The following is a 15,020-nucleotide window of genomic DNA, read 5'->3' on the forward strand; positions in this document are numbered from 1 at the left end:
TTAGTGATCCAATTTTATTTTTTTGGTGTACTACAATAACCCTCTAATACCTCTAAAATATGTAACGTTGACATGCAATGATATTAATTGAAATCGTAACACATCTTTTCTTTCTTTACGCAGGCAGAGGATTTCCCACTGCTGTCCAAGGTCCTACCATTTCAGTTGATGTCCGCACCTTTTTTTACAACATTTGGCTAGCAATCCATGACCCATATGTATGTTTGGATTGCAGCTGAAATGATCGCCCTGCGGCCCTCCGGCTGTTTGCAAACTTCATTGCCCAGCATGGCTGCACATCCTACAGTTTAAATTATTACATGCCGGGATGAATAGTTTGTATAGTAAAGTTGTAGCCCATCAGGTTGAGCCTAGATGTCAAAGAATATATGCCCTGTCCTTGTTGTATGTATGTGTATATTCAAATAAAGACTTTGTACAATATTTGCACTGTATGCATGTGATCAAATACATTGAAAGTATAACCTTAGAGATTATAGTGAATGATTGAATAAAAGTCGACACATAGAAGGTTTTTAGTTTTTTTTTATGGTAATTAAAACATAACCAACAAAAATATGGCTTTCGATTCATCTTTTTAAAACAACAAAATGTATAAATAATAACACAAACAAATTATAGGTTGAAAAGTTCCTGGGTAAAAGGACCTTGCCCCTGGTGATGAGGGGCAGCCACATGACTTTGGGGTGGGTAGGTGACTGGGCCAGGTAAACTTTGTTGGGGCATAAATGGCTGCTCCTGGGAAAAAAGGGGCTGTGAAGCTGAGCTGGGTCTAGCATGTTGAGGGACCATGCTGTGCCCTGGTTGTGGTTGTGGGCATAACCTGAAAGCTCGGTTTTTGAGGTTATCCACACAACACACAACCTCATGTGGATCTAAAGGGGTTTTGAAAATTGTGAAAAACGATGTCATTACATCCACAAAGAGGGTTTGCTTATATGCGGGCAGCTCTTTAAAAAGATGAGCAAGCCCGCTTAGCATCCTCTCCTCACTCCCTTCTAAATGTCTCTGCCGCAAATACTCAAGCACCTGAGTCTGTACCTGTGCCTGAGTATTTGTGGCAGAATCAGGGTTCGGAGGTGCCACCCTTCTCCTGCGTGTCTGTTTCCTTCGGGGCTGGGGACTGGATTCGAGGGCTCTAGAGATGGTCCTTCCAGAGCAGAGGACTCCTCCCTCTCTTCATCTGGCAGCTGCTGGACAGGTTCCACCTCCTGCTCCCCAGGACGAGGGGAGTCCTGCCCATACGCTGCCTGGTCCGACTCACTGCTGGTGTTGCCAGTTTCCCTCTGTGGCTCCAGGCTGTCAACAGTGCTGTGGAAAGAGAGATAATTTGAAACAAACCATGTGTATATATGAAGTGTCTAATAATTATAAAACATATTCCCAGCACACTCAGCCACAGAGAGCATCCGCTAGTCAGCAGTCTTAGCACCACCACTCATGGCTAGCTGTCCCCTTGACATTTAATATAGACTATTCCTACTAATGTTTATGCACTACTGTTATATGGGCCATTAATGTTTAGTGGAGGATAAAGACATTATATAATTTGAACATGTATTGGTACACGGTTTCCAATAGCCATATGCTGATTTGCATACGTCAAGCTCTGTTTTGGTACTGCCAGTGACGTACTGTCCTTGTCAACAATATGGTAGACAGTGCCTTCCTCTGAGCAATAGTGACCACCTGGCAAATGGACCGACACTTATGGATGCTCCTTAGCGCACTTCTCAGCTGTTTAAAGAATGTCTTCTATTTGTGCAGGTCATGTCAGTATTTTAGCAATGCAAGATGGTAATATTATTGTAGCATGGTGTGGACAAGGGCAGTATAGTACTTTACACATACCAAAGTGTACCAGGCATGTGCAAACCAGGTAAAGTTTCTGCATAGCCTTTTAATAACAGGTCTTTTCCCATCTCAAACAATGGGGGCATTGTCTTATAGGTGTGTGGCCCCAATGCTGGGACCTAGACCTATCCAGAGAACAGAGCCCTGAAATTGAACGACAGCACACTGCACATGCGCAGCCACCCTCCATTCATTTCTATGTGTGTGCGCTGGCTCAGCTATTGCCGTCTGCCCCATAGAAATGAATGGAACCATGAGGCGCACATGGGCGGCACACTCCCATTCAACTTCTATATGGGAGAGGAGGGGATTAGCGCTTGGTGGTAGACGGTGGCCATGAAATCTGGGTTCCTGCATTCCCAGCGCTCCCCGATCCTTATCGATAAAGGTGCGGGTCCCAGCGGGGGGGACCCACACCTATCAGACAATGGGGGCATATCCTTGCAATATGCCCCCATTGTCTAAGATGGGAAAACCCCTTTAAAATACATTACTTTCTCGTATGTTATAAATTTATAACTAAAATCTAAGCCAGAAGCTAGGTTTAATTTTTCGTGTACAGTATAAATTACAAACATGACAAAATATAAATATACTCACGTCCTCACATCCAGCACTGGCCTCAAGAAGTTCAGTTGCCGGGTGTATATATAGGGCTTTATTCGGCGCCCACCCTCGCCACTATGTCCAAGGCCCTGCACGCGTTCCCGCCGGTACTGGTCTCGGCAGGACTGCCAGCGGGTCTTCACACGTTGGACTGTAGAAATATGACATAACCTTTCAATAGGATTATATAGATACGCAATGATAACGGCACAAAGAAAAGACAAAATACTAAAACATATATTAGCAATGCATTTGAATATAAAGGGCTTTAGGCCAAAAGTCGTTAGGTATCATTTATTAAAGTATGGGACATTCATAAAAACAGTTTTTATAATATCTGTTGTTTAAAATAAATTACGCCATAATCTTGTTACCCACATTTTTTTATATAGCGTCATACTGTTATTGTCTCAATGGTTACAATAAAACCATACAACCCATCTGCAGTGACCATGCTTGCACAGTACAGGTACAATAGCGGATGTATCCAAGCTATACTGTTACCAGCCAAATGATCGCGTTGCACGTTTTCACAATACTAACAAAGCATGTGCACTACTGATGTATCGCAGGGTTGGTGTAACCACGGACACGTGACTGTCACAACCAGACAGCTGAGAAGCTCTGACAGAGGCCTTTCAGAACCTCCCCCTTGAGTTTCTTTGTTGTGGTATTCAGTTCCTCATCTCGTTAGCCTCTCTCAGCTGTCATGTGTTGGACTAATTGCTTCCCTTTAAATTCCTCCCCAGAATGCTTTTCTGGGCGGCTTATACTTCTTCCTGGAGTGTGTGTGCATGCTGATCTTGTTCTCCTGTCTGCTACAAAGTAAGGTTTGAACATTTATCTGTTATTTTCTGTTTGCTGGATCCCAGGTGACCCTGACTCCCTCCGTGTCTGGTGTAGGGAGCCGGTGGTCGTGTCCCCTCACTATTGTAGGGTGCTCAGGGGTTATATAGTCAAGGTACGTGGATATGCAAACTTCCACCATTCGGATCTTTGCATAGGCTGAGCAGCCAGGGAAAGTGCCAGGTCTTCTACAGGGGTCTCCCTTTGGTTCCTTAGCTCTTGGATCCAGCGAGTCATTTATGCATGTTGCTTTGCCTTGTTTCCTGTACACCGTCCGTGACAGTGACAGGGATTTAAATGTTTAAAAAGTGTTTTATGTTTACATACAGGGACTAAATATATGCAGATATACTGCTGTTTATTAAGAATCTACAACTCAAAGCATGTCCAGACATAATATAGCTACCGGCTTACAGCAGGCCATGATGGAAATGATACTATCCCTACAGCAGGACATACCACAGTGGTCAAGGCTGCTGTCATCAATCACTAAGTGACCAGTAATAAAGCCTTTTCATTCCATACAGAAAAAAACGTTGCTTTATATATGGAAAAAACAGTTATTGCATCAATCATTTACATGTGCATTTTACAATGCATTAAAATATATCCGTAGTCCCCCAAAAGATTACTAATAACGCTTTCAAGGACGGTGATTAAAACCGATTGTTTGAAACTTAATACATACTATTACCTTACCTAATTTTCGGCGTTTGGCAGAATTGCCCTTCTCCCACTCTCGGGCCAACATCTCCTGGGTCACCTCATCCCAGCCACGCTCCTTCAACATTTTATCATGGTATTGATCACACCGGGTGTCCCAGAGCTGGGGGCGCTCTTGGATCAAGGCCAGAAGCTTTCCAACATCCATCTTTCCTCTTGGTTTGCAGCCAAGCCAGACAGGTTCAAACCGGTTTCACCACCTGTACTTGTGCTCAGCCAAAGTTTGGCAACAATAAACACATGGCCACAGTGGGCTAGGCCTAGCATTTGTTATTGATGGATCCGCAAAAACGGGTGACATACGGATGCCTTCCGTATGCATTCCATTTTTTTGCGGACCCATTGACTTGGATGGAGCCACGGAACGTGATTTGCGGCCAAATATAGGACATGTTCTATCTTTCAACGGAACGGAAAAACGGAAATACGGAAACGGAATGCATACGGAACACATTCAGTTTTTTTGCGGAACCATTGAAATGAATGGTTCCGTATACGGACCGTATACAGAACGCAAAAAACGGACTGGAAAACGGACAAAAAAAACGGTAGTGTGAAAGAGGCCTAAGGGTCCCTGTGACAAATCCTCCATGCTGTAGCATAGCTAGACAGAGTAATCATTCAGAGTCCTGGGAAAGCTGGGTAACAAGTTATGCCTGTAATAGGGACTGCTAGATACTAAGTCTACCTAAATAAATCCCCATCCTAACTCCTAAACAATTTCATAGCTAGGCAGATATTCCTTTCATGATCCTGGGAACCTGGTAAAGCTGAGTTACAATTAAGTGAAGCTGTAACACAGACTGCCGAATATAAAAAATTCCTGCCAAAATAAATCCCCACCACCCATCCTAAATACTAACATAGTGAGGCAGATTTACTGGGAAAGCTGGGTTACATGGAGCAGTGTATAAAAATGGAAAAATGAATCAAGCCAGCAAAGCAGGCAACATGAACAATGATGATACATTAGTAAGTGCCATGTATTTACTTTCTCTACATGATAAATGCCATTTGCTGCAGTGAGAAAACCCCTTTAAGGCTGATAAAGAGTTGACTGCAGTGAGAAGGACATTGCTAATACACTCTTCCACACTTGGACATGGCCCTGGCCAGCCGTGTCTTAAGTCTGTTCCCTTCAGCCTGAGAATTACAGACACATTTTGTCAACAACCATATTGCCGGCCTTACATTCTGCAGAGAGAGAGACTTTGGAAAGACAGAGCAAAGGAGTACTCCAATCCCCATCTTTGCTCAAATCCATACATTGCTATCAGGGAATATTTGCAGTGTTAAATTATCTGGAACCAGTGGCGTAGCTAGAAATGACTGGACCCCAGAGCATATTTTTGAATGGGGCCCCCCTCCCCCAGTGATTTTTTCGCAACCCCTTCCTTTCATGCCGCCCCCATTCCTGTGGCTAGTAAAGATCGCTCTCTCAGACCAGGCCCGGCAGCTGTTCCATCCGTTTTCTACACTGTCTATACTGTCACTGTATAGAATTTCGTTGTGTAATACTGTTGAGGGGCCCTGACAAAAATTTGTGAAATACCTTAGGGTTCCCAGATAAGGACTCAAGGTGAGAATACTTTTCCGAATAATGTTGTGCAAATCCAGGCACAACACTAGGAAATGGCGGGGTCTCTCCTGTACAGAGGATAGGTCAGGCTGCTGCGCTTATTCGACGGGATCCTTCCGATGGAGTCCGGAATACACATAGGAACATGTTCGCTCAACAAGGAGCAGAAAAAGAAAAACAAAAGCACGCTGTTCTGCTATCTATAAAAGTTATTTACTTAAAACATACATAAAACACTATAAATAAAAGGCTAGCTACGCGTTCCAGTGGGGCGCCGCCACCTTCATCAGGCTGTCCATTTATATGAATGGTGCTTGCAAAATTCTATGTGCTTGGTGATCAAACTACCCCACTTAAATGAATAAAACTGATTTTCAGTAACAGAAAATTCTTCAACAAATCTGGCATGTGTGGATATACAATAACTTTATTTTAAGCAAAATTTTGGGTGTAGTATGTCTGAAATGGCACAATTTTAATTCTGCTTAATTTTGCTTAACTGAGGCATATATTTGTGACAAGGCAAACAATAAAACAGTTTTAAAGGGGATTTCCAATGTCATAAAGTGATGGCATATTGCTAAAATCACTTTATGAATGGTGGAGGTCCAATGTCAGGGACCCAGATAATCCAGAGAAGGAAGGGGGTGCTGATATAGCACTGTGTCCTTTCTATGTTTTCACTGTTTTTACTCCTCAAGAAAATCGTCCAGATGCAGTCCTTTGGTACCTCCGCTGATCCTGAGAAGAGAATCCATTGGGGTTATTCTAGAGGTCAGGCCGCCACTAATCATCAAGTGATGGCATATCCTAATGATATGCCATCACCTTATAAGATAGAAATACCCCTTTTAGTTTCCACAAATAAGAGGTATTTTTTCGACCACACTGAATACCTACAGACACACCAGCTAAAGGGGTACTCTGGTTTGGCAATTTTCAGCATCAATGGACAGGAACACGTTATCACTTACTAATTATGATTGTTTATCTGCAATGCCCCATTTTCATGAACTCCATCGCAGTCACATGAAATTTTCCATATTGTTGGTTCCCTGTGGACTGGGAACCTAAAGTGGCCATGGAAAAAAAATTCAAACTTTAGAAGTGGCCACATGTTGTAAGCAGGTCCAACTTGACAGAAGAGAGGCAAAAACAAGTAGATAGGGCCAACAGAAGTAGGCAAGGCCTGCTACACAAAATCCCACCCTCTGCAAAACCAAAAACACAGTGCAGCAAAAAATACTGCCTCAGCAGAACCAAATAACACAGTGCCACCAGTCAAGTGCATAAAAACCTGATGCTCCTAAATTAATTAATGCTGAGAGCATCAGATCTTTATGTGCCATGCTGGCAGCCATAAGGAGGGCTCAGGTGGCCCCCTGAGCTATAGCAAGTCCACTCATGGTTCTCTGTCTTTATGATATCATGTTGACATCTGAGGAGTGACAAGGCTTGTATTTTTGTATCCTGAAGACACAACATCATCAATGACCTTGCCTCTGAGGGTTGTGTTCTGCATGTTTTCCTCCTGGACCCCCTCCCCACAGATGTGATGTCAGCAATGATGCTGTGTCTTAGGGCAGGGCTTCAAGCAGGCTTGGATGAGTGATGTTCAAGCTGGGAGGAGAGGCGGAGACCTGATGCTACAGACGCTCCCGTGAGTCTTGTGCCGGGATGTAGACACAGGGCGCAGGTCACATATCACAATTAACCTCATGCACTCATGTGACTTATATAATGCAGTAAGGTATGTAATGACTCAGAGTGCCATTACCACTCTTTTGCACCTTGCTACTGTCTCTAATATGCTAACTTATGTCACCAAAATGTATTTTGTGTCATCCCTTAATAATGTGCATATTTATTCTTGTGTAACTGTTCATGTTCATGCAATTACCTGGTCACCAGCAGGTAGCAGCAACATTGGCAGAGATGTACTGCATAGAATGGAACCCTTCTTCCAGTCTATTCCTCTCTCTAGAGAGGGAGGCGTTTTAGATTAGCTAGAGTAAGTCAGTCTAGCCTTCCCCATCCTAGGGAGAGGTTGTGTGTTGGCCAGCAGAGCACTCTCTGCTCTGCTGGGCCTGCAGGCCCTGCCTGCAAGTGCTACATGGTTGCTTGTCCCCTCCTGGGCTTGCATGGCCTATAACTCGAAGCCAAAGTAAGCTTGAAGCCAGGAAGAAGTTCCTAGGACTAAAGTAAGAGACAGACTACTGAAAGCTAAGTTCCAACAGAACAGGAAAAGTTCCAATTTACTCCAGCCAGCATAGCAGAGCTGACAAAGCTACAGTATAGCAGAGCTGAGATTGTTGCAGAACTGTTTGCCTGCCAGAGTTAAGCCAATACCTGCTGTTGACCAAGATAAAGTCTGGAAACTGTTTGGATTACCGTTTATGCCAAGTAAAGCTATGTTCAACGTTAATACAAAGTCTGGACTCCATTTATTCTACTCCCTTCATCATCCAAGTTATTCATCCCTATTTGCACTTGCTTCTCACTATATTATGTCTGGGATCTAAGGATATCCAGGTAGGAGCATCGTGACACGTATTTAACACCCTCAGAGACACTGTAGGCCACTCTACACCACTCTGGAAATCCTACCCTGGGTACCAACAGTACCATCTAGAAAGGAGACTCCATGTCCTCGTTGCTTAACTGCAACTGGCATCACGACTACTTCGTAGAAACCTTCTAAGAGGCAAGGGATACCCCAGACGCTTGAGAGTAGGCCACTGCAGGTACAATGCTGGTGTTTATTTTTTGTGTGACTGGAAAACCCCTTTAAGTGTTTCCTTTGCCATCTATTCCTCCTTTCCCTTTAGTCTAACTAATGTTTATCAACTTGTATAGTCAACATGGTGGCTTAGCGCTAGTGCCTTGTAGTGCTGGGGTCCTGGGTTCAAATCTGACTATGGACAACATCTGCTTGGAGTCTGTATATTCTCCTTGTGTGGATTTTCTCCGACACTACAAAGACATACTGATAGGGAGCAAGTAATGAGTGTACATAAATAAATTGTACCTGGCTCATTGTGTCAAGCAGTACAATACTTACAAAGGAGGCCCACTAGTGCTACAGGGATTAAGGGAAGGGGGACAAGTTATGACTCCTTTTTCTGCTCTCCAACATAAATCCAAAGCAGCCACCTCCAGGGAGATCCCAAGCAAATTTCCACTGAGTGAAATGATTACTGTATAAATTCATATACACTGAGCTCCCCCTATTGGTGGCTGCAGGTAGTCAGTTTTATCATGTAATAAATGAAGGTGAGATGTATGGAGAAGATTTATCAGTGTATTAATGTCAGTTGTCTTATGTAAATATATTGAGAAAGTGATCCATTTTTTCCGACATAGAAATTTTGGAAAGTGGAAGAAAGGGGGTGATTTTTATTAAAAGAATCCTCCAAATTAAAAAAAAAATAAGGAAAGTAAAACAAATAAACTAAATGCATCAGAACTCTCACTTTGTGGCCCTTATGTAGGGACATATGATAGCTGTATATACCCCATGATCAGTGTTGTCTGTATACCTGTTCTTACAATGCTACTGAATGCTACCTGCAGAATTGAGTTGGCTCTTTTAATATCAAAATCCAAAAAACGTATCAATTTTTCTCTTGAAGGGCTTCAAAGAACTATCTATCCAATGGTCGTTACCACCCCTATGTCTGAAATGCACTTATCAAGTACTACGGAATTATTTATGTATCTCGTCTGATGTGACAGGTTGGCAGAGTCTGCAGGTTATTGCACATCCTGCCCATGTTCTTAGCACAGTGTGGCACTGAACACACAGTAATATGTGCCGCTGTCAGACATCCTTACGTTGGTGATATTCAGGGGGAACCTTCTGTTCGACATATCGAAGAAATGAAAGATGCGACCCCTGTATTCTTCATCCAGATCTGATTCTTTAGTAAAACCACTGAGTAAAGACTTAATAGGATGACCTGGCTTCTGAACATACCAGAACATACTAGAAGCCGTCTGATCATAGCTACAGCTCAACGGGACTTCTCTGCCTTCACTGATTAATACATTCAGGGGGGATTGGGTCACCGTCTGGCCCAAAATACAATCTGAAAGAAAAAATGTAGAAATAACACAAATGTAGAAATATCATCAAAAGTAAAAAAAATATAATATATAATATATATAACCCTTTTGGATGCAGAAGGTGGAACATGTTGACCTGACAATCAATGGCTATTATATAAAAACTTACATAGTAAAGGTGAGAAGAGAAGGACGTAAAGGACAGGTGAGCTGGACATGTTTCTTGGCTTCTTGGGTAGTGAGGAGGAAACACCGAGAATATATGAATGGCTGTGACTGCAGGAAGTAGGGGGGTTGTATTATGTAGAAGATGGCTTATCTAAAAGCTGCATAAAGCTCATAAAAGTCTAATCTGTATTTAATTCAGTTAACTTTTCATTTCATAAATTTAGGCTCATTTAATTTCACATCCCTAAAAAATCTTTTTTTTAAATCAAGGGAATATTCCACAATCGTCTCCTAGCTTCTTCCTGGAGACCTCCACATATCTTTATTTGCAGTGCAGCTCCATTCAAGTCTATTGAATGTTTTTGTTTTTTTCATTTAGCGGGAGATTTATCAAAACTGGTGTAAAGTAGAACTGGCTTAGTCACCCATAGCAACCAATCAGCTTCCATCTTTCTTTTTCCAAAGAAGCTCTGAAAAATGAAAAGTATAATCTGATTGGTTGCTATGGGCAACTAAGCCAGTTTTCCTTTACACCAGTTTTGATAAATTTCCCCTTCGTTTTTAGATAGATGGAGATGTAAAGATTTTGATGTACCCTTGGGGTTTATCCAGTAATGTGGATGGGGTTTGGGGTTTATCCAGTAATGTGGATGGGGTTTGGGGTTTATCCAGTAATGTGGATGGGGGTTGGGGTTTATCCAGTAATGTGGATGGGGTTTATCCAGTAATGTGGATGGGGTTTGGGGTTTATCCAGTAATGTGGATGGGGTTTGGGGTTTATCCAGTAATGTGGATGGGGTTTGGGGTTTATCCAGTAATGTGGATGGGGTTTGGGGTTTATCCAGTAATGTGGATGGGGTTTGGGGTTTATCCAGTAATGTGGATGGGGTTTGGGGTTTATCCAGTAATGTGGATGGGGTTTGGGGTTTATCCAGTAATGTGGATGGGGTTTGGGGTTTATCCAGTAATGTGGATGGGGGTTGGGGTTTATCCAGTAATGTGGATGGGGTTTATCCAGTAATGTGGATGGGGTTTGGGGTTTATCCAGTAATGTGGATGGGGTTTGGGGTTTATCCAGTAATGTGGATGGGGTTTGGGGTTTATCCAGTAATGTGGATGGGGTTTGGGGTTTATCCAGTAATGTGGATGGGGGTTGGGGTTTATCCAGTAATGTGGATGGGGTTTATCCAGTAATGTGGATGAGGGTTGGGGTTTATCCAGTAATGTGGATGAGGGTTGGGGTTTATCCAGTAATGTGGATGGGGGTTGGGGTTTATCCAGTAATGTGGATGGGGGTTGGGGTTTATCCAGTAATGTGGATGGGGGTTGGGGTTTATCCAGTAATGTGGATGCTGTAAGTGGTAAGCAGTAGTAAGAACAATTCTTATTTTTCTACTGCATTTCCTATACACATTTTAATATCATGTACAAGTAGGAAAATAAATGTAATCTATGTATGCTGCTGCCATCTTGTGGTGTGATATGGAACTGAATATGATGGAGAACATTTAGCTAAACATTCATGAAGATCTTCAAGAGGACCTTTTACCACAAAGTGCAGTGCAATCTGCAGGCAGCATGTTATAGAGCAGGACGAGCTGAGCAGACTAATATTTAGTTTATGGGAAATGATTCAGCAATGATTCATATTGTAATTCTCTGATGTACACGGGGGAGGTGTTATTAGTGACTGATAGCATTCCTTGTGTAAGTGTGTATACATAGAATGCTACCAGTCACTGATAAGATGGGCCCTGTGTACAACTGTATTCAGAAAAAAAAAATTAGATATAAATGTATACATTTTACTGAATATTTTCCCATAAAACTATATATCAATCTACTCAGCTCCTCCTGCGCCAGGCTCGGACTGGTCCACAGGGCAACAGGTGAATCCCCCAGTGGGCCCATAACAAAGCTGGGACCCCAGTCCCCCAGCACAGCATCTCAACCAGCCGAAGTGTATATCAATATAAAAAACTGGGTAGATTACTTAAAGGGGTTGTCCGAGTTATGAAAAAAAATAATATAGCACTGAAAATCTGATATATAACTGAGCTAAGTAAGTTTTATGCAAAAAAAATAAAATATTTTTCCTAATTTCCCTGGTTCTTTTCTGGCCCTTTGTTTACATGCAATAAAAGCAATCTCTGCCCCTCCCCCTGCTCTGCTAAGGGAGTGAATACAAGAGCTGCCCTGAGTGACATGTCTGCCTGCTGGGAGACTCTGCAGCATGTTGTATGTGTAGGACTACAAGTGCCAGCTGTATAATGACACTGCTAAGGGAGTGGATACAAGAGCTGCCCTGAGTGACATGTCTGCCTGCTGGGAGACTCTGCAGCATGTTGTATGTGTAGGACTACAAGTCCCAGCTGTATAATGACACTGCTAAGGGAGTGGATACAAGTGCTGCCCTGAGTGATATGTCTGCCTGCTGGGAAACTCTGCAGCATGTTGTATGTGTAGGACTACAAGTCCCAGCTGTATAATGACACTGCTAAGGGAGTGGCTACAAGAGCTGCCCTGAGTGACATGTCTGCCTGCTGGGAGACTCTGCAGCATGTTGTATGTGTAGGACTACAAGTCCCAGCTGTATAATGACACTGCTAAGGGAGTGGATACAAGAGCTGCCCTGAGTGCTGGGAGACTCTGCAGCATGTTGCATGTGGAGGACTACAAGTCCCAGCTGTATAATGACACTGCTAAGGGAGTGAATACAAGTTCTGCCCTGAGTGACATGTCTGCCTGCTGGGAGACTCTGCAGCATGTTGTATGTATAGGACTACAAGTCCCAGCTGTATAATGACACTAAGGGTCCATTCACACGTGCGTTTTTTGTTTCCTGATCTGTTCCGTTTTTTGTGGAACAGATCTGGACCAGATCTGGACCCATTCATTTTCAATGGGTCCTGGAAAAAAATCGGACAACACAATGTGTGCTGTCCATTTCCGTTGTTCCGTTCCGCATGTCCGATTAAATATAAAACTTGCCCCATTCTTTTCCGCAAAAATCGGATCCTGGTACAATACAAAGTCAATGGTTCCGCAAAAAATGATGACATTCGTATGTCATTACGTATGTCATCCGTTTTATGCGGAATCCGTTCCTGGAAATTAAATCCTGCCCACAGAAATCACTTATTCACTTTTTTTTTTTATTTTTTTTTCAAAGAAATCTAAACAACTTCATTTGCTTTGTGAAATTTATACATGTTTCCATTTTTTGCGGATCCGCAAAAAACGGATGACATACGGATGACATACGGAAACATTTTCAGGAACAACGGATCTGCAAAAACGGACCGAAATTCGGGATATAGAAAAATACTGACATGTGAATGTAGCCTAAGGGAGTGGATACAAGAGCTGCCCTGAGTACTGGGAGACTCTGCAGCATGTTGTATGTGTAGGACTACAAGTCCCAGCTGTATAATGACACTGCTAAGGGAGTGGATACAAGAGCTGCCCTGAGTACTGGGAGACTCTGCAGCATGTTGTATGTGTAGGACTACAAGTCCCAGCTGTATAATGACACTGCTAAGGGAGTGAATACAAGGGCTGCCCTGAGTGACTTGTCTGCCTGCTGGGAGACTCTGCAGCATGTTGTATGTGTAGGACTACAAGTCCCAGCTGTATAATGACACTGCTAAGGGAGTGGATACAAGAGCCGCCCTGAGTGACATGTCTGCCTGCTGGGAGACTCGGCAGCATGTTGTATGTGTAGGACTACAAGTCCCAGCTGTATAATGACACTGCTAAGGGAGTGAATACAAGAGCTGCCCTGAGTGACATGTCTGCCTGCTGGGAGACTCGGCAGCATGTTGTATGTGTAGGACTACAAGTCCCAGCTGTATAATGACACTGCTAAGGGAGTGAATACAAGAGCTGCCCTGAGTGCTGGGAGACTCAGCAGCATGTTGTATGTGTAGGACTACAAGTCCTAGCTGTATAATGACACTGCTAAGGGAGTGGATACAAGAGCTGCCCTGATTACTGGGAGACTCAGCAGCATGTTGTATGTGTAGGACTACAAGTCCCAGCTTTATAATGACACTGCTAAGGGAGTGAATACAAGTGCTACCCTGAGTGACATGTCTGCCTGCTGGGAGACTCAGCAGCATGTTGCATTTGTAGGACTACAAGTCCCAGCTGTATAATGACACTGCTAAGGGAGTGGATACAAGAGCTACCCTGAGTGCTGGGAGACTCGGCAGCATGTTGTATGTGTAGGACTACAAGTCCCAGCTGTATAATGACACTGCTAAGGGAGTGAATACAAGAGCTACCCTGAGTGCTGGGAGACTCGGCAGCATGTTGTATGTGTAGGACTACAAGTCCCAGCTGTATAATGACACTGCTAAGGGAGTGAATACAAGAGCTGCCCTGAGTGCTGGGAGACTCGGCAGCATGTTGTATGTGTAGGACTACAAGTCCCAGCTGTATAATGACACTGCTAAGGGAGTGAATACAAGAGCTACCCTGAGTGCTGGGAGACTCTGCAGCATGTTGTATGTGTAGGACTACAAGTCCCAGCTGTATAATGACACTGCTAAGGGAATGAATACAAGAGCTGCCCTGAGTCACATGTCTGCCAGCTGGGAGACTCTGCAGCATGTTGTATGTGTAGGACTACAAGTCCCAGCTGTATAATGACACTGCTAAGGGAGTGAATACAAGAGCTGCCCTGAGTGCTGGGAGACTTTGCAACATGATGTATGTGTAGGACTACAAGTCCCAGCTGTATAATGACACTGCTAAGGGAATGAATACAAGAGCTGCCCTGAGTGCTGGGAGACTCTGCAGCATGTTGCATCTGTAGGACTACATGTCCCAGCTGTATAATGACACTGCTAATACATACAGGATCTTCCCCCTACCTTCTTGTGTAATGCTCTCTCTAGTAGATCAGCTCCAGTGCCCAGAATTGTCCCTGCTGCAGAGCTGTGCAGCTGAAGGGGTTAAGAATCCTAGCAGAGAGCAGACGGCAGTGAAAGGGGGGGGGGGGGGGGGGGGCGTGGCCAGCACAGTGACGTCTGTCTGGTTTACAGGCTTGTAAACGACCTTTATCAGAGCAGGGAGAGAAGCTGACATCACAGGTCATGTGACCCTCAGTGAAATCTGGGAGATAAAGTGAGTGAATTGGAAAGCTGTTACATTT

The 15,020-nt window shown here is 43.5% G+C and overlaps 1 gene segment (V, D, J or C); it reads right to left on the reverse strand.

The window, feature by feature from the left end:
* The window catches only part of LOC122923687, a 297,490-nt gene that overhangs the window by 267,981 nt on the left and 14,489 nt on the right, over nt 1-15,020 (reverse strand). Inside the window, 1 exon segment of the C gene segment in view lies at nt 7,167-7,169. Coding sequence covers nt 7,167-7,169 — 3 coding nt within the window.

Source organism: Bufo gargarizans, chromosome 1, assembly GCF_014858855.1.
Source record: "Bufo gargarizans isolate SCDJY-AF-19 chromosome 1, ASM1485885v1, whole genome shotgun sequence".
NCBI classification, from domain to species: Eukaryota; Metazoa; Chordata; class Amphibia; order Anura; family Bufonidae; genus Bufo; species Bufo gargarizans.